General features: G+C 46.8%; 1 protein-coding gene and 1 non-coding gene across 5 annotated transcripts in view; both read right to left on the bottom strand.

The window, feature by feature from the left end:
* C2cd3 (C2 domain containing 3 centriole elongation regulator) overlaps positions 1-20,047 on the bottom strand; it is a 104,673-nt gene that overhangs the window by 2,719 nt on the left and 81,907 nt on the right. For all 4 annotated transcript variants that reach the window (XM_031387526.1, XM_031387527.1, XM_031387529.1 and 1 more), the window contains 4 exons: positions 19,690-19,851; positions 16,882-17,102; positions 13,183-14,083; positions 8,851-8,962 (listed from right to left, as the gene is read on the bottom strand). In XM_031387526.1, the coding sequence (XP_031243386.1) occupies positions 8,851-8,962; positions 13,183-14,083; positions 16,882-17,102; positions 19,690-19,851 (1,396 nt within the window). The remainder of the gene's footprint in view (positions 1-8,850; positions 8,963-13,182; positions 14,084-16,881; positions 17,103-19,689; positions 19,852-20,047) is intronic.
* LOC116104172 lies at positions 584-690 on the bottom strand. Its single transcript, XR_004123711.1, has one exon. It is a non-coding gene; the product is annotated as a U6 spliceosomal RNA (small nuclear RNA).

Below are 20,047 nucleotides of genomic sequence, written 5' to 3'. Positions count from 1 at the left end.
AAAAAAAAAAAAAAAAAGTTACATCTCTACTCTGGAGACTTACATAATTCTGCTCAGTTCATGAAATGACCATCAGACTTCTGCTGGTGGCTCATCAAGGTTCCTATAAGTTCCTATAAGTTTAGGATCGATTCCCTCTGATCAGCTCATGTGGACAATAGACAGACATAGCTCTTGTCCTTGAAGAGGACTCAAGCTAGAAGGGGAGGTGAGCACGGACCTACCCAGCAGTCAGAGATGAGGTTTGGGAACATGGGGAAAGAAGCCATTAGTAATAGCTGAAATGGCCCAAGCAGGCTTCAGTGAGTGCTGGGAGCTAAGCTAGCTGAGTTTCACTGGAGCTGGGTGGGAATGGGGCCAGCCGTAAGGAGGAAGGGCACATACAGCCTATAGCTGCCATGGGCTCCTATCGTCCTTGGAGCTGAAGCTACTGTGGCCAATTGGGCTGACCTTCAAGCACCCACACCCAGACCCAGGGAACCTTATCTGTATAGCCCAGGCCTAGAGCCCAGGGCAGAGAGGGTGGAGATACATGCTCAATAGTACCTGTTGACTTTAAAAGGGTTGAACAAACATCTTTTTAAAAAATATGGAACGCTTCACGAATTTGCGTGTCATCCTTGCGCAGGGGCAATGCTAATCTTCTCTGTATCGTTCCAATTTTAGTATATGTGCTGCTGAAGCGAGCACCAAACATCTTGATTAGTAAGTGCTAAAGAATCTCTTTATCAGAGTTGCTACAGCACATAATCCTGAAGGTCTGCAGAGGACGCTGTCCACGGAGGGACACACGCCTGCTCCTCTCCATGCTACCACGCTCCCGCTCAGGGAGCTGCACAGTACCACAAAGCACTCAGCAGCCAGCAGCTTTGCAGGAGCCGTCCTCCCTCTCCTGAGGAGGCAGGAGAGGCCCATTGGGCAAATAGATCATCAAACTTCAAGGAGGGGCTAGAGAGGAACATGAAGATGGAGTCTGAATACAGTATGAAGGGAAAGGGTGGCCTGAGCTAAGGTGTGGAGAGGGAATTTCTCTGCTGAGAGCAGTCGCCAGGCTGGGTGGACTGCAGGAGAGGAGCACAGGAGCAGCAGCCATAGGAAAGGGAGCTGTCTCAGCACCTGGGAGCCAGAGGCAGGAGGACCTCTGGAATTTGAGGCCAACCAAGTAACAACGGGAAGACCCTGTCTCAAAACCAAAACAATCAGTAAACAACAACCACCCTCCCACCTAAACAAGCAAACAAACAAGTAACAAAATAGTCTGGGGGAAGTCTGACCTGTTCTTCTTTAACCTCAATGAGCTGATCTGTACAAGTATGCGCACGTGTACACACACACACACACACACACACACACACACACACGAGAGAGAGAGAGAGAGAGAGAGAGAGAGAGAGAGAGAGAGAGAGAGAGAGAGAGAGAGAGAGAGAGAGAGAGGGAGAGAGAGAGATAGGCTGACTGACTGACTTTGTACAGGTCCTTCAAAAGTGCTATTTGCTCTGCAGTGTGGTCTAATCTCAATTCAGAACCCCTTCATTACACCTCTAAATTTACTTTATTATAGGCTATGTGCTCATGGGGAGTGGTGGGTGCAGGTGACTGCCTCTAGTCTTCTGTAGGCTTCCCCAGCCCTTTCTCAGAGGGCATGTGGAGGGGAATACTGGTTTGTGGTATAGATGACCCATCTCCCTTGCTTACAACTGAATGGTTTCTGTTTGTGGGTCTCAGTGCTCACTGCCTGGCAGAGCTAGTAAACTATGGTTTTCTTTCTCTGGTCTACTATAAAAACTCAAAATTCAGATCTCATGGAAGCAAATGACAGGTACATCAGGCAAAACCACAGGAGCTATGCTGGAGCTAGGGGTGACTCTGGCTAGACACCAGAGCAAAACAAAGCTTTTATTCTTATCTCAGGCAAGAAGCTAGGTCTCACAGGTCCTGAGCAGAACTACGGTTTGGCAGCTCCCCAAGGTAGGCTTAGGGCTTGGCTAGGCAGGTCCACAACTGCCCACAACACCCCAAGTGATCCTCTAGGTTGGGCTCATGGCTGAAGCTGTGTTCTTTTCTAGAGTAGTGCCCTTAAGTGAGAAACAACACTGGAGAGATAAAACTGAAAGCAAACAGCTGCCATGCTCAGTGAGGCTGCCTGGACTGCTGCCTCAGAGGTTGTGTGAGGGCTCCACACAGCTGCCACCAGGCTCAACTTTCACCCCCTTGGCTGCCTGCCTTTTCCTGGGGCGGCTCCCACTGTCCTCTCCTAAGGTAGCAACAAGGACTTGCCAGACATTGAAGACAGCAGGGAATTCAGCCGTCAGTTACAGCTACGAGTGGGGAAGTGGGAACAGGACATTCAGACCAGAGTCCCAGCCCTGGGCAGAAGATGGAAATTTAACTGACCCAGCTACAGGATGGCTGGTCTTCTCCAGCTTCTTCTACATTCCTGTTAGCACTCTACCCACGAGGCTCTTCTACCCAAGTGTTCCCTCTGTGCCTTAGCACCTGGTACTTGTGTCCTTCTGAGAAGCTGTTTCTAGCAGGTCCAGCCCATAGGCCTTCTGCTTACACCATCACTGGCGGGCCCAGGAGAGCCAGACCAATTCTTTAGCCCACTAACTGGTGCTGACTACTGAGATGTTTCCAAAGTCCAGACTCCAGAGAGATGGGTTAAAGGAACTCTGCTGGCAGAATTCCTGGATCCTGCTGCACACCAGCCTGCTCAGGTCTTGACAAGCACAGCACATGCCAACAGGTCTATAGGCCTTCCCTGGGAGGCACCCATCAACTTGCGGTTTGGGTCAGGCTAGGTACCAGCCAGTTCTGGCTTTTTCCTTGACTCTTGTATATCCTCCCCAAGGCTGCTCATCTTCTTTCAAAAGTTTCAGGTAGCCTTTAGCAGAACCTTCCTGTGACCTTTAGCTCTTTTCTTGGGCTCTGCAGAGAGCTAGGGACTTGGTGGTTCAAAGAAAATGAAACAGGCCACGATCTCTTGTTAACAAGAGGAGCAGCTCAGCCATAAGGCCTGGGCTACCACCATGAGGGCCCTGGGCTTTAGAAGTTCCCTTGGACCTGTCTCCTTTCTTGTATGATCTGGTGAACCTCTTCTGGCATTTATGTCAAAGCCTATAGTTCCAGTTAGGTACAGGGAAAGACAGAGAAGAATCACTGGCCCCTTCCCTGGGGAGCTTATAGATCCACAGCAGAGCTAGCTCTTTAGGAAGAGTAGACAGGAGCTTGCCTATTAAGCTGTCACCCATGTGGAGTGGGTTTTGGTGCTGCAGCTGTCTTTGAGTCATTTCTGCTCCTGTAAAGAGCCCTTCACCCATGTTCCTGTGAGTACCCCCAGTAAAACTCATGGTTCACCAAACCGGACTTTGGTGGTATCTGTGTTTTGGTCTGTTGTGGTATACCTATCTGGGGTGAATAGATGTATGTTCTGTCTCCCCAGGAAAAGTTGTCCTGTTGTGTTGCACACAACAGGAGGAGACAGAACACATGGGATCCACAGACGGAGATCAAGATTGGACTTCTCCCTTCATTCCTCTCTCACTCTAAGCTGAGCATTGCCTGCAACATCTCTGAGAACCACTTGCTTCCGTCAGGTAGGCAACCTGTCACCAAATGCCAGTTCCCACCTGCTTCAGCACATATCGGAGGCCCCACACATGCTCTGGATCCCACGCCTCCCTGGCCCGCTTCTCTGAGCCAGCGTCTCCACCTTCAGTTCTCTAAAAGCCTTTCCTTCCCGAGGCCGAGGGCACTGGCCACTCTTAGAGACCGCAGGTTCGGTTCCCAGCACTCACATGGTAGCTCACAGCACTTGTGATTCCAGTTGTAAGGGATCAAGTCCCTTCTTCTGACCTCCATGGGCACCAGGCACACATGTGGTATACACACATACATGCAGGCAAAATATTTGTACATCTTAAAGAATAAGAAAGTCTTCCCTTGATTTCATGAGTTGTCCTAGCCAGTCCTAATTCTTTGTTCCAAACTCACAGCCATTATCATTAAATCCTTAATTACATACGATTTTGTAACTTCATCACATACCAATGAATCTATGTAAGTAAATAATGCAGTACAATAAAAACAAACTGTGAATCCACAACCTAGCCTAAGAGCTGCAATGCTGTCAGTCTTGTTGATCTGCATGCTCGTACCTGCCCTTCTCATTTCCACAACTGAGAACACTGTAGCTATGTCTATCAGAAGCCGAGACAGAGCTTAAAGGTGGCCAGGTAACACCCATGTCAACAATAATGGAGACGTCTACTTGACTTCTTCCCCAGAGTCTCAGAAGTTATCCTGAACTTTTGATCCTCCTGTTTCAGCCTAGAAGTACTGAGATTACAGGCAGGCACTACCATGTTCAGTTTCTGTGGTGTTAGGGCTGAGGGACCCTAGCGAGACATCTCTAAAATGCTAAAATTCAAGTTGGCTTTTATCCTACAGCCAGTGAAAATCAGTTTCAAAATGAGGGCAAAATAAAGCAGAGAGGCCTGGTTACCAGGGGGTCCGTGAGCTATGAAACCTTAGAGGAAGCCCTCAGACTCAGGGGAACTGCCCCAGCAAGAGCCAGGATGAAAGAGAATGAAGTGCACGAGAAGAACAAGTCTGTGGGAAAATATCTAAGACTATTCTTTGCTAAAATTCTTCAAAGCAAGGCCATAGTGTGTGTGCATGGTTTGCAGATGCATGTGTTCGTGTGCCAGAGGCCGATGGAGGATGTTTTCCTTTGCCTCTGTCTTAACTTTTCAGACAGAGCTGTCCCCTGAGCCCAGCATTTGTTGTTTGGTTGGCAGTGAGCTCCTAGGACCCCTTCTATGTGGTGCTGAGGGTCTGAACTCAGGTCCCCATGTGTGTGCAACAGGCACTTTCCCCATGGAGGCCATTTTTAAGACTTTCAGAGGCTTTAAAGTTTGAGATGATTATGTAATTCTCAATTAAATCTAAAGTAAATATAAGACACTCAAAGTTCTGATAACCCATGGAAAATTTTTCAGTGCTTTAAAATTTTAGCTGGGCAGTGGTGGCACACACCTTTAATCCCAGCACTTAGGAGGCAGAGGCAGGTGGATTTCTGAGTTCAAGGCCAGCCTGGTCTACAGAGTGAGTTCCAGGATAGCCAGGGCTATACAGAGAAACCCTGTCTCAAAAAACAAAACAAAACAAAACAAACAAAAAAATTTATTTTGAAAAAAAAGTTTCTCTTAACTTTGGGTACCTGTATCACTAAGTGTCAAACTGCATACAGAGATGTTCAAGCATAGTGGTGTTTATTTGGGACTAAGCAGGAAGCACTGTAATGTGAACGTGTGTCATGGGAATCATGACATCCAGAGTGGCCTTCCCATAATGGCAGTGCCACTGACAATTTCATAAGCTCAGGCTGGACTCTGATCTGGGAAATAGAAGGATGGCTAGTGGATAAATAAAAGTGTAAAATCAGCATTCCTCGGAAACTTGTGAAGTGGGTCTCTGTCAGGAAAAGCCATTACTTTTGCTTATGTGCCCCTAGAGCCTACAACTCCCAGGCAATGAGGCATCTCGTTCCCTATTAACACACACCTGTAATACATATCAGAGTCCCCACACAGCTCCAGGCTCTTCTGGAGAACAGCTACCCCCTTCCCCCAGCTATTCCAGAGTCTATGCTTCCTCCTTTTGCAAACCTCTTTAAAACTGGCAAGGTTTTCCCTGTCTTTGCTAGTTTATTTTCTGTCTCCCAAGAGATAGCCTTGGCAGCTTGAGTAAATATTTCCACCCACAGAGTGGTCTTGTTTGTGGTTTCACTGTACCCTTGCTTACAGGGAGTTTCTAAAGGCAACAAAGAATATTCATTCAAAACAATCCTGGCTACAACGACTAATAACAAAGGGGCGTCTGTCCAAGGACTAAGGACAAGGGGGCCCCAGTCCAGTGCTGACTCAACAGTGCTGGGCAGATATCTTCACAGAGGCCTTTCTGTGTGAGGCTGCACTTCAAGGTATCCATTTGTAGTAGTTCTTGATATCAGGCACTCACATACAAGGTCTCCTTCTTTAAGATTTTCTACTTTGTCATTAACATTGCCGGAGTAAGACATGGCAACTCCATTTTGCTAAGTTTCACACTAGTGCTTAAACACACAGGCAATCAATCTAACTTCAGCACCAGGCAGGCTTCCAGCCAAAATCTGTCTCCTGGGGTTTCTTGGTCTGGGACCTCCCGGTGCTGAAACTGGGCAAATGTGATGACACTGGCTCTCCTAACTGGGATCCAGACTGAAGTCCTAAGGACAGATGCGGTCCCAAGGGCAGCTGTGCAATGGGCAAGCCAAGGAAAGGCAAGAACTGCATCAAGCTCATCTTCCTGAAACTCAGTGTGCCATTTAAGGGAAGGGAGATTCTCATCTCTTCCTTCTCCCACACTCTGTCTTGAAAAGACCAAAGACAGTCTGTCCCTGGGGGAGGAACCACATCGAAAAGGCACAAGTACAGAAACAGGAACATCATTTTGGCTGGCAGTTTTGTCACAGTAGCTTGTGGAACTCTTCAGGGTACATGACTCACTGACCCTTCACCCACTTGGCCCAGAGGGAGGCAGGGAGATAGATTCAACTGTGCCTACTTAATTCTCACCCTCATCCCATTAACCACCCATTATTAGATTGACATTACTTAGAACAAAACTGAGACTCAGTAAGGTCAAGCCACAAGCTTAAGATCCTTTGCTTACTCACTAGCAGGTCCAGTGTTTTGTTCCATGAATGCTGTATTCCAAGCTCATGCTCAGTGCCTGGGCACAGCCCCCAAAGCCTAGTAATGTCTTAGCCATGTGTGTGCACGGTCAGAAGAGGTAAGAGGACAGAGGTGAAGCAGAGGAGGAATAAGACAGGATCCCCGAGGGAGCAGCACCTCTGACCCTGAATGCAATCTAGGGAGGCAGGTAGGACCTCAGGTCAAGCTATCCTCCAAACATGTTTTGGAAACACACTGGGGAGGCTGGAAGGGGGTTAGAAAGACAGTTCAGATGTCTCAAGGCTTCTCTTGAGAACTATCACACAACTATCTCCTGTTAGCTGTGACCAAGTACAGAACTCTACCACAGGGCTCTCAGCAATGGTCAGATTGACACTCTCCTACCGATACAGACTCTGGAGAGACATGGGAAATGTTCACATTGTTAACTGCTAAATGAAATCAATTTAAACCAAGGCAGATAGGTTAGGGAAACATCCCCATGTGATGGGTGTGGTGGTACACTGTAACTTCAGTACTCAGAACCCCCCCCCCCAACACACACGCGCGCGAGACAACCTGCGATTCTCTTGACTCCCTTAGGATCTTTATGTGTAGATATACTAACGCCTTGATGTGGACAGGAAGCTCTGAGCTTAAGTTCCCGCAAGGTTGTGGGTTAGAGATTAAGTGTTCCTCCAGAAGTCTCATGTGCTGGAGCTGCATTCCCTTGCTGGTGGCATGATTTAGGTAGATTCTGGAAGTTTCAGGAGGTGGGGCCTGGCTTGAGGGAATAACTGAGCCTTTGGTGGTTACACTCAGCTCACTGGTCCTTCCCTGTTTACTTGCTTCTTGTCTGCTGTGAGGCGGACAGCTTCTGATGCATCAGTGCAGACAAGGACTACGGACTGCAGTCTCTGACGCAAGCCTTTTCTCCTTTTAGCTGCTCTGTCTGGTAGCCTGCCACAGCGCCAACACTGCTGGACCCATTTACTAAATGGAGGCAATCATCAGGCTACCCCAGTCAGCTGCTCAGAGTTAAAGCAGTCTGACTGTGTACAGTACTTAGAATAATGTCTAAGTGAAGGAAGCATTCAACAGGAGCTATCAGCCAGAGTGAACAAGCAAACACATGTTGTTTATAACTTATATTTGTCTCTGAACAAATGTTTTGAGAGCTCTGGGATGGCTGCTCTGTGTCATCTACATAGCAGTCCCTGGCTCCTTTTTCTGCTATGTTATGTGGTACTCTCTCTTTCATTTAAATGTGGCACTCTACAGATTTGTTATAAATTAGGTCACCCCCCCGCCCCTGGCCCCCGGGCATCCAATGAGGAAAAGCAGTCAAGTGGCCCTGGGGACAGTATGGCTGGTCCTTGGACAACTCCCTTTCTCTCTTTTTAAAGAAGATGAGCTCACATAGCCCAGGCTAGAACTCCTGATACTCTTGTTTTCATCACATGCTGGAATCACAGCCTCTGACACCATACCTGGCTGGCTGGCTTCTTGTTTGTTTAGGATTTGTATTACACAAAAACAGATAATTTATCTATATAATTGATATGTATAGGTTATATATCTATATATAACCATGTCAGAATATTATGACCATTATTATTTTGCAATGAAGACCAGGCACTATGTCAGAGCAGACAATGGAGGACTAAGATCTATACACATGTCCCAACTGCCTGCCGTTCATGAATGATGAATAGTTATGACAGTGCTTTGTAAATAACAACTAGGCATACTGCTTCTATGACCCTGCTCTGTCATCTATTCTATGATCCAGATCTGACTGGGCCGTCACGGTCCCCTAGGGATGCACCTCTTATTTGTAGTGTCCTTTGCTGTGAGGTACACAGCTTGCTTGGCTGTGGACTCTTTCTCCTATGCTTCTGTGTTGCTTTCCTTTCCAAGCCAGTCTTAGCTGACAAGGCTCTGGTTGTCCTCATGTAGTCCGGGCTCCTTGCCCAGTAAGGGACCCACAGACTATTTTCCAGGCAAGCATAAAGAATGACCAGTGGAGCAGCTTCTCCAGGGATGGCCCAGAGCAGCCTGTGTGCTGCATGCTTTTAGGGAAGAGATGAAGAGATGCTGATGTACGAAGAGGGAGACCAGTGGCTGCTCTTACCTGGTCAGTTGTGGTTGGTGGTGGCAAACCTGGAGAGTGTGAGATCATGCGGAGAGAGGCCTCCAGTTGCTGGGGAGGCAAAAAGAAGTTGGGCACCACAACAGGTTCTGGGCTGTAATGGTAGTTAAGGAATAAAATACCTAGAAGTCTACCCTCCTACCAGACCAATAACCCCAGGGACCTCAGTCACACCATCTATGTCTTCCTTATCCTACTCCCCATCCATGAATCCTTGGCACAAGTGGTTCTCTAGTGGTGCCTCCCTCACTGGAAGACCCTGCCCGCTCCTAACCGCCTTTCCTCCTTCCCTTCCTTCTCTTTCTTCAGTCTGTACTGTAAAGCGTTCACATCCCAACCTCCTCCAGGAAGACTTTTCCTATCTTAGTCACATGGTCCCCCTTTCTTTAATTCTGAAAGTAGTCTGTAACACAGGAGAATATTCAATTATTATAACTTTTTTCAAATTATCATTTTCTGTATATGGGTGTTTACTCAGTACGTATGTCTGGGTAGCACGTGCGTGCCTGGTGCTCAAGGAGGCTGGAAGAGGGCAGCAGATTTCCTAGAACTGGAGTTACAAACAGTTGTGAGCCAGTATGTGAGTGCTATGAATTGAACCCACTCTTTTGGAACAGCAGTCTGCTCTTAACCACTGAGCCACCTCTCTAGTCCCTCAATTACTTAGTTTCATTAAGACTTTCACATCTCCTTCAACATCCTCCAAATTTCTCAATAGCATTTTGCTTCAGTTACTCCAGTGCCTGCCTAGAGCTTGCAGGAGGCAGAAGGGACTAAGGGTTGAACACTGGCTGAGGGCCTGCTGGTTAATGGTGATGTACAGACACAGGGAGGTGGAAAGGTAGCTCAAGGGCAGTGCCTTAACCACAGAGATGACTGGTACTGGGAAGTCCCGTCTGCTGGCTGTTCTCTGATCATAGAAAAACCAGAATTGGTGGGGGCGGGGTATTGTTGGCCTGTCTAATCTGCATGTGAGAGCTATAAAGTCTGGGCTATAGCTGACTTCAGTATCCTGGTTAAGTGGCTGCAGGAAGCACGCTGCTCGACAAATATCTGTTGAATCACAGCACTGATTCAGGTTGCCTTAATCTGAGGGAGACAGAGGAGGTTGCTGTGGTGCTAGTTTTTTAGGGTTTCTGTTTAAGCAGCTAAGTATGGCTCTGACTTAAATTAATTTACTCAGCTCTCCATTGTATTGTTTCTCTCTTTATGATGGGTTGGCCTCCAGGAGGGCAGAGATGATGTCATTTTCATAACCCCATTCCTATTACCTAGCATAATACCTGGGACAGAATAAATCTTCAATACATAACTCCTAAATGGACAACTGTACCTGTGTATACAAGCCTTTGACTTTTCTAGAGAGGAGGGGTGAAAGAGGCCCCAGAGGAATAGAACCCTCTGACTTGGGCTGTCTCTGGAACTGGAGTTGGGGCTGGGCCTGTTTGCTGGTGCTGCTCTTACTACTTTTAGCCAGCAGTCAGCTGATGTTGGGGAAGCAGTAGCATTGCTGGGAGGTGTTAGCTGGCCCTGAACATAGAAGCTCTCCTTAGCTTGCCCCCTCCTGCTTGGATGACCATTTACTTTAAGGCTCTTTTTCCTCAGTGTGTGAAATAGACTAGCACTATCCTCTTCCTATCCCCACTGTGAATTCCCTTCTAGTTATAACTCAGTTGACAATCAGGAGTAAGGATTATTATAGAAAACTTGTTTAGAATGGCAGTTGACATAAACCTGCTGCTCTGTGGTCCCAGTGTGTGGGGACTGGTGCCTACTGTAGCTGTACTCTGCTAGTTCCCTTAGCCACTGAAATCTCATCTTCTCCCACCCCTGCAAGTCATCCTAAGTTCACAGGTCTCCCAGGACCCGTCCTCTCTGCTGTCACTCTGCCTCCCTGTGCTCTCCCCCCCAGCACCTCACAGCTCTGCTCTTTGGCTGTCTTCATATTTAAGGTGCTCTCGTGATCCCATGCCTGGGATCGAGGACTGCATTTCCTTCTGGATGCTTCTCGGGCACTTGTTCAACACGGAAATCTTTTTTTTTAAGACTGTCTATGTGCTTCCCCATTTAGTAAAGACATTTCCAACTTATAACCTGGGACAGAAATGTCAGTCACACTTCAAATTTCTCTCCTCATCCCCATCTGATCCTATATCTTCTCTCCTCTTCCAACACTCTATGCTTTAGGCCAGATGTTCTCCATCTTTTGTTGGTAAAAGTTTCCTGGGTGGTCTCCTGATGTTTGCTTTCTTTCTCCTTTTCTGACAGTATTTTTCCCAGGCTAACCTTGAACTCCTGACTGTTCTGCAGCAGACCTACTACTCCTCACATCTCTTCCTGATACTCCGAGCAGCCTAAAGTCCCCATCTCCTGCTCCCATCTTTCTCCAAAGCACTTGGAGCAACTGCTTGTTTACCTTTCACCAGAAATGGGAACTACAGGTAAGGGTTAATTCTAACCTGTCGTTGGTACTCAGTGCAAGGTCTATTGAGAATGGAAGGCTTGAGCTCAAGCAGCCTGCGGGCCTGGGCACACATGGCAGCTCTTTTCCTGACAACAATGTGACATAACTATACCGACAGCAGCAATGTTAGGCACTCCACCAGTGTAAGTCTGGAGAGCAGCTGCTCCCAGAGGTGGCCTGGGGAGGGCCTCGTCCCCAGCAGCAGGCCCAGCAGGCCTTTCTCCACTCCTACAGACTCTATGCTTTTCTCTGACCTGTATCATGAGTCACATGGATGTGGGGTTAGGGTGTGGCTCAGCTGGTAACGTGCTCACTGTGCAGGACCAGGAGTTTGGAACCCCAGCACCTAAATAAAAAGTCAGGTATGGTGACACCTGCTGGTAACCCTAGTCAAGAGGATCCCTGGAGCAGCGCTGCTGAACGCGTAAGTTCTAGGTTGAGTGCAAGACCCTTCTCAAAGAATAAGGCGAAGAACACGGAGGTGCTAGCCTCCACATGTACCAGCAGAGACATGCAGTGAGCATGCATGATGTGCAGACACATAAACATGCACTATGAATACACCACATGCATACAAACAAAAATTAATGATTTATACAAATATTTCCATTCATCCAATTCTATCTTATGGAAATATGATACTTCAGTTTAATCTGTATTGGTGGTTTCTATTCTGTAATGGTAGATTATGGTGGACAGGGGGAAAAAAGAAGACATTGACCAGAGGAGCTTGTAAGTCTGGTGGGGTAGGGATCACTTCCTCCATTTGATCTGAGAATGGGCTCAGAAGGGCTAAAACCTGAATTCATAGAAGTAATAAGATGTGGGGCCTGAAGGGTCAAAGTCAGGCCGCTGACTTTAGGATTCGAAGATCTTCTATCAGAAAGCAGCCTACTTCATTGGCCAGTGGGGCCAAATGTGGTTAAATGTGTACATGAAGGTTGGAGAGATGCTTCGGTGGTTAAGAGCACTTGCTGCTTTTCTAGAGGACCTTAGATTCAATTTCCAGCACTCACACAACTGTCTGTAAATTCCAGTTCCAGGAGATCCAGCACCCTGTCTGGCCTCCATGGGCACTACATGCACATGGTATACAGACATTCACACAGGCAAAATATACATAGACATATATTAATAGTGAATGAATCTTTAAAAAAAATCACTATGCCAGTTTCCTCATATGCAGAGTAGATGACACCTATAAAAGACTTGTGACAAACTAAAAAAGAAATTTTTAGCATACAATAAGTGCAAATCAATGGTAATATTCTCTCTCTACATGCCCACTTTCCTTTTTATGGTCCTGGGGATAGAACCCAAGGCTAGGCAAGTGCTCTCCCAAGGGACTACAGCCATAGCTCTAGCCTTCCCTTTTATTTCAATTGAGGTCCTGAGCCCTGTCTTCAGGAAGGCAATTGTGCATGTTTATGGTGGAGAAGTCAGACAGTCAAGTTTATTATGAATGTACTAACACCTAAGCCCCCAAGCCCCATTCCATGTTTGACACCTGACAGGGCAGGTGTCAATGGTAGATTCTATTATTATTATTATTTTTGACAAGGTTTTGCTATGTAGCCTAGACTAATCTAGAATTCACAGTTCTCCTACCTCAGCCTCCCAAGTGCTGGGATTATAGGTCCGGGCCACCAAGCCTGACTTCAGTGGTCGACTTATAATACTAGTCATGCAAGTGAGCCTTCTGAAGGAAGAGCCTTCCCAAACCCAATACCCTCCAGTGCATTCCACAGGGGCCACAGGTCACATCCACTTTCTATTAGCCTAAAATCAGCATCCAAATGCCCAGGGATGGATGCCCTAAGTACCCACTTGTGGGAAACAGCAAAGGATACAGAAGGAACCTCTGCCTTGTGGACATCTCTGACACAGTTGGTACCTGCTTCTGCCTCACGGCAGGGGAGTCCATAGGTGGCTCCTTGTGGTCTTCTCTTTTGCTTTGGGAGGGTAGGCGTAGAGGAAACTTCTCAAAGCTCTCGGAAGAGTCACTGAACTCACTGGAGAAAGCCTCACTCTCAGCAAGGATCTCTGGCACGGGCTCCTTGTCCTGATTTATCTGTGATGAGCACCATCCAACAGAATCACTGCTCTCTTGGGCTTCTGAGAACGTTAGGCTTGGGACAGGCTGAGGCTTGGTTGAGGCAAGGTCTGCATCCTTGGTCTTATAGGCTCCTACCTCAAAAACACCACTTTGGCCAGGGGAGCCCTGTGCAGATTGGGGGCTGACTGCCTTTTGAGGGCTACTTCTGACCTTCAGCTCCTCTCTGGAGAAAGGTTCTGGAGGACAGGAGGGGCCTTCCCTTTTTACCTCATTGGGATGAGGGCTAAGGACCTCACTCATGTCTGACATGAAACTGGACCAGGGGCTAGTTTTGTCTGTCACTGTGGTTATTTCATTTAGGGTCCTGGGCTCAATAATGTCTTCCTCATAGTCTTCGTCACTGCAGTCTGGGCCCACCTCTGTACTATCGCTGCTCTGCATCCTGGTGATGGGCACTGTCTGCTCCAGCGACTCATGGAGCATCCCTCCTCCCCTTGAAGGCTCTTCAACAGGGGGAGGCAGGGAATCTGTGCTCGCCTCTGCAGCTCTTGCCAATAGCTCCTCCGGAGTGGTGCTTCCTTCTCCAACAGCTTCTGTGTCCTGAGCATCTGGGAGGGTGGTGACTGCTCTGCTTCTACTCCTGGCTTGGTGAGAAGTCAAAGCTGCTTGTGAATCTCTGGTGATAGTCTGCAGATCTGAATAGCAACAGATATGACTCTTACTATAAGGCAGGGCTGCAGACCACTCAGGTTCCCGCACCGGACTCTAGCTTTTCAAGTATCTTTGTGATCAGACTTTAAACGAACCTCACGATAGTTAATTCACCCAGGAGTCAGTGAAACTATGTTCACAGCAGTGCAATTTCTAGTACTTTATTCTAATATTAGAGGTCTGAAATCTAATCTATTTGTAGTTGTGGTGACACCTGTGGAAGTGCTCATGCTCAGGTCTCTCGGGAGCTGGGTCCTGACGGGCATGCTCATGCTTCCATTTACTTCAGTAATCACCTATATTAAAACCAAAACGAGAATCCACTCATTTACCTATTCAACGACAGTTATTAAAACTATCTATTTTACTTGGAAAATAAAAGCACGGGAATTTTATTAACGCATAACAAAAGAAAAGAATGGGGCATCAGGGCTTTGGAAAGAACATGGGTTTTGGGTCTAGTTCCTATACTTGTTTGTGGTCATGAGCAAACTGTCCCCTCTGAGCCTGTTTTTCTTTCATATGTGACCAATACCATCCACTCCACAGGCTTGAGATTGAGAGAGATGGGCACACCCTGCATTGTGCATGTATTAAATCCGACTTAAGGAGAAGGTATTAGTCAACTCTATTTTTGGGTGAAATGAGGATGGATAAATTAATAAACAAGTTGGCATAATAGTTCATGCCTTCAGTTTTAGCTATTCCGAAAGCTGAGGCAAGAGAATCACTTTATGAGTTTGGAACTAGCCTGGGCAACATAGCAAGATCTCATCTCAAAAAAGGAATAGCAACAACAACAAATACATAGTAAATAACACGTTTGCATGATTCATTTAGAGAAAGTGACAAAAACTAGTGAAGGATTTGATTTCAGGGCTCAGGGCTATCACTTTTCACTGACAGAGGGTTAACTAACAGAAGGGCCTTGCTTAGTACAGTCGTCATGTTCAAACATCAGAGGAGAGTGTGCCTGTGTGTGAGTGTACCTGTCAACAGAACAGACAAGGCAGACTTTCTTGGCCCTGGTCTTTTGGTCTTAATTACTATCTTAGAACAATTCTCTTTTTATAAACCAGTTTATCTTCAATGCTTCTTGCTCATCACGTTTCTAGAAAGCCTGCCCAGATGTACCAGTTAGAAAGCTCCACTATGTGGCCATGTTCCATGAGGATAGAACATGAGAACACACTGCCTCATGAAGCTCTGGTTCCCCATCAGCTTGTGAGTGTCTTTGGGCAAGGCCCATGTCTGTCACAAAGGTTTGCCACCAGATGCAGGCTGTAGAGGACCTCCCTATGATTCTCTTATACCTACTGGGTCTTGAAGCATGCTGAGCACAGGGCAGGCTTTGCTGTGTTTGAACTGTTTCCCTGGGTAATCAGTCCTTCCTCTGTTACTTCCTTGCTAAGAACTCCCTTTTCTCTCTCCCTCTTTTTTTCCGAGGTACTGGGGGGAACCTGGGGGCATGCACATGTTTGGTCACTGAGTTGCATCTGTATTTTCTTTCTGGGTAAGCATTAAATCCAGTCTGACATCAAGACCAGCTTTAATCCTTCTATTTTCTTCTATATCTCTCTAAGGGGATTCTCCTATTAGTAGCCACATATATCCTGATAAAGCCTCTTTCTTTTTTCCAACATAATATTTTTATTAATTATTTGGGAATGTTATGTCATGCACATCAATCACATTTACTTCCCAGTTCTTCCAGGCCCCCACCCTCGTGACACTCCCACACCCAAAAGAAGAAGGAAAAACAAAAGCAAAAACAAAACAAAAAAACAAGTCCAACCCGTATAAATCACTGGAACACGGTCAAACTCCTGGTGGGCAGTCCCTTAAAGAAAACTGAGTTCCTCCTCACCCTCACCCCTGCCTGAAACCATCAATCGGGGAGAGCTACACTCAGCGTCCTTATCATGGATTTTGAGAGTTCTCTGGGATGGAAGTTGCGGTTTTGTTTCATCTTAATGGTTTCTTCCTTAGGAGAAGTTTCTTTGGCTGACTACAGAGTGTAAGTTTATGATTGCAGAGACAACTAACTGTCTGGCCTGGCTGAGATGGTGATGGATACGTGGCGAATGAGTGGAAGTCCACTACAAAGCAAACGCAGATGTCTTTCAGGCCACATAGGGTTTTACCTTCCTGTACCTCCCAACACCAATATGGAAGCAAAGTGAGAACTGCTGTAAGGGATTTCATGGAAAGGTAAACTATAGAGCCATCCAGAATCTTCTATAGTGCTTTCTAAGTGTGCAGACTTTGTTCTGGATATGTGGGCACATGCCTGTAATCCAGCATTTGGAAGGACAATGCAGGAAGATTACTGTGAATCTCAGGCCACCTGCACTACACAGTGAGACCCTGCCTCAAAGTCAGCTAATCAATCAGCCAACCAACCAAACAAAAAACAAAAACTCGCACACTCTGGATTCTGGAATTAGAACTTGAGGGAGCCATCATCTAATCCCAGCCTGTTGGTTTTGGATAAGGGGAAATCCCAAGAAAGGAAAGTGTATGCCCAGTGTCAACAGCAAGGTGATGCCAGAAACCAGACACCTGGGTTTCCTGCCTCTCAGCCCAGGACTCTTTCCTTTGCCCCACACTCCTGTCTACACCACTATCCTCTCCTTTAAAGGAAGATGGCAAAGAAAAAAAAGGTGTGAGAACTGTTGTCTGTCTCTGCCATGGAGGCCTATCTGAGGGTAGACATTCAAAGGGCCTTTGACCTGGCATCTGCTGACCAAAGATGACCAGCAGAAGTAGCTCTGAGCCGTACCTGAGATTAAGGAGCTGACTTGCAACACCAGGTTACTGGATTTCTCCAGGATGCACTGGCTTTCGGGGTCTCGGTGGCTGGCTCCTGCACCCACAGAGTCCCTCTGGCTCTCCTGGCTCTGTGAGACAGCAAGGGAGCTCTGAGAGGTGAAGGGCAGAGGCGGCTTGCTGAGCTTCTGGCTGAAGTACTTCTGGATCTCATCCAGCTCACTCAGATTCTTCCTGGGGAAAGGGGAGGGTGACAGAGGGAGGTCATTCATAGCCATTACAAGAATCTTTACCTGACACTGAGCAGGGCTGGATACTGCTCCCCTGGCTTAGTACTATATAGACTTTCTATCCTCTTCCACCTGCCATTTACCCTTTGCCCTCCCATTGCCAGAGCTAACTTTGCCCCCTCGGTCTGACTCGTTCTTCTGATATCTAGCAACTTTCTCAGAAGAAACCACTCTTTTTGCTAGGGTGTTTACTTTATTTCATTTTTTTCAAAGACAAGGATCTAGAATTTGCTAGTCCGGCCTCAGCTGAGAGGACAGGCAAGCATCACTCGTCACAGGTAGCACACAGCCATCCTTAGCCGTCACTGTGGCAGTCCTCGTTTTGCCTGACTCCTGTTACCTCTCAGTTGCTCCTGACCCTCACCGAGCCAGGTTGACTCCAGGACTCCACCTCAGGTTTTCCTGAATTTCTCAATCACTGAGCTGCTGATTTCACATCTATTTCCCCCATGCACTATGACTTCTTACACCTACTAGATCCACCCATCATAGTCCTTAGCATAAAACAAATGACTATGGAATGAACAAGTAACATGAATGAGCGCCTTAAAAAAAAATCTCATTTTCCGTCTGACCACTCTCCAATAAGGAATCATACCAACCTTCATTTGTGTAGGTTTTGTTTTCAAAACACTACCTTGGTAATTCTCAGCTAGCTACTTGAAATTAGTAATTATTACTTTTTTTGGTAAAGATTCATTCATTCATTCAATGTAGGACCCGGGGAAGAGCAGTCAGTCCTCTTATCCCCTGAGCCGTCTCTCCAGCCTTAGTAATTATTACTTTACAAATAAAGAATTTCGGGCTCTGAGGATTTAAGTGGTTTGTCTAGGTAAGTAGTATGTGGCTATTCCGACTCTGGGACTGCAAGGCTTAGGCTTTTCTGTGACACTAGATGGGCTCTGTCCCAACCTGCTCCATTCCTGTTCACACTCCTACAGACCATGCTGCTCTCTGCTTTCTCTTCTTTGCACTCATCCTTTAAGGTTGTTGCTCATGGATTTTCTTTTCAAAGTCTATTATTTGAAATCCCTGGGCCACCTGTCTCCTAAATTCCTTCACTCTCAGCTCTAGCACATGACCTCAGTTGTGTCAGTTTTCATTATTTGGCATTCCATCCACTGTCTCTAGCTAGGCCATGAGTACCTGGGAACAGTACCTGGGAACAGAGGAAGCATGTCTGCTGCCTTGAATATGCTCAGGAGGATTTCCACAGCTAGCCTGGGTCAGATCCAAATGACAGAGCTCATCCTTGTTCTATCCCTAGAGTCAGTCAAGTCTATCAAATGGTAGAGGTGTCCAGCACATCATTTACATGACTACATCCAGAACACATGAACACCTGAGCAGGAAAATGCAAGTAGAAGTCCACTTGGGACAGCCTTAGAAAACTTGCAAACCCAGGAGTTCTTTTGGTGGCTCTGGCACAGAATCAGGGCACACACACTTGCTGACACCACACTGCGCTTCTTCACTAGTGATGCAGGTCCATCAATACTTGTGCTACAGATCACACATGGGTCTCCAGCCTATTCAAGGCTTTCATGTGCTAACTTCTAAAAGAACTGCTCTGTTCTGTGCACTTAAATTTTTATTTAGTGTGTGTGTGTGTATGCACTGAGGACAATTCTAGGGAGTTGTTTCTCTCCTGTTGCAGTGTGAGATCCTGGAACTGAACTCAGGATGCCTGTGTGCAAGTGCTTCTACCTGCTGAGGGATCTTGCTGGCCTATTCCTGGCATCTTTTGCTCAACCTTTTTGGACTGTACAGTTAGTATTTCACCAGTCTTGACACACTCTATGCCTCTGGGATTTGGAGATGTTCTTTCTGCACAGAATAGTCTTCACATTTATTAGCTTCTTCTTTTAAAGCCCACAAGCGCTGTTTCAACTCTTTCCAGGTCTACCTTTCTGGATTACTCATTCCTCTGTCTGTTTTTGCATAGGAAATGCTGCAGTCACTACCCTGTACTGTCACTATCTGGCCATGGCTATCTCCTGCACTGGGGCTGGCAGGGCTAGAGGCCAAATCCATTTAGCTGTAAAATCAAGTCCTTTCCACTATACCAGATCTCTCACTTGATACCCTAGAGCTGATCTACAGAATGTTTCAATTCTCACAGTGATTCTTTGCTAACTAGACCAACACATGACAAGGTAGATACTAGAATAAGAATGTGGTTGTGAAGATAAGGCCATGGACAGGATGAGGCGAGGTTGTGATGATGCGATGCTTTGTGGATGTGAGGGTGACTATCAGTGAGTTCTGGTGAACAGGCTAAAGTCCCTGGATTTACAGGTTGATCAGTACCAGAGCCTTCTGAAGGAATATAGGCACCAACTGAGAGATTCATTCATGAGAAAGTCTATGAGGCTCCGAGGTCCAACTCAAAACTAATGCACATGAGACCCCACTGCACATGACCTTCCAGAGAAGAGACAATTAACAGCAATGGTATTTCATGTTGCCATTGTTATTCACCAGTGCCACACACAATGGTCCCCGTGCCTTTTCTCACTGCAGGTTCTCACCTGAGAGAAGTCAAGATGGAGGTGTGGGAGGATGAAGGCATTGTGGTCAGTTTCTCATCACTTGTCAAGACTGCCTCCCCGTGCTGTAGGGATTCATGAAAGCGGCGGATGTTCTGCACATGCTCTTCATGGCGTGCGGCCTGGCTTCTTATGGTACCATTTCTGTTATGGGGAAATCGGGAGTGAAGTCAATTCCTAGCCAAGGAGAGAACTCTCAATGTGACAACTGAGTCATTCATTTTCTTAAAATGACACTGCAGACCTGTCCCACCACTGCAACCAGTTCTGGCTTGCTTAGCTCTTGCTTGTATCACACAGGTTTCTTAAACTTGCTTTCAGTCTTACCCACTCCACTCCC

This window comes from Mastomys coucha, unplaced genomic scaffold, assembly GCF_008632895.1.
Source record: "Mastomys coucha isolate ucsf_1 unplaced genomic scaffold, UCSF_Mcou_1 pScaffold21, whole genome shotgun sequence".
Taxonomy (NCBI): domain Eukaryota; kingdom Metazoa; phylum Chordata; class Mammalia; order Rodentia; family Muridae; genus Mastomys; species Mastomys coucha.
Note: the sequence above shows the minus strand (reverse complement) of the source record. Positions and strands in the feature narration are given on the sequence as shown.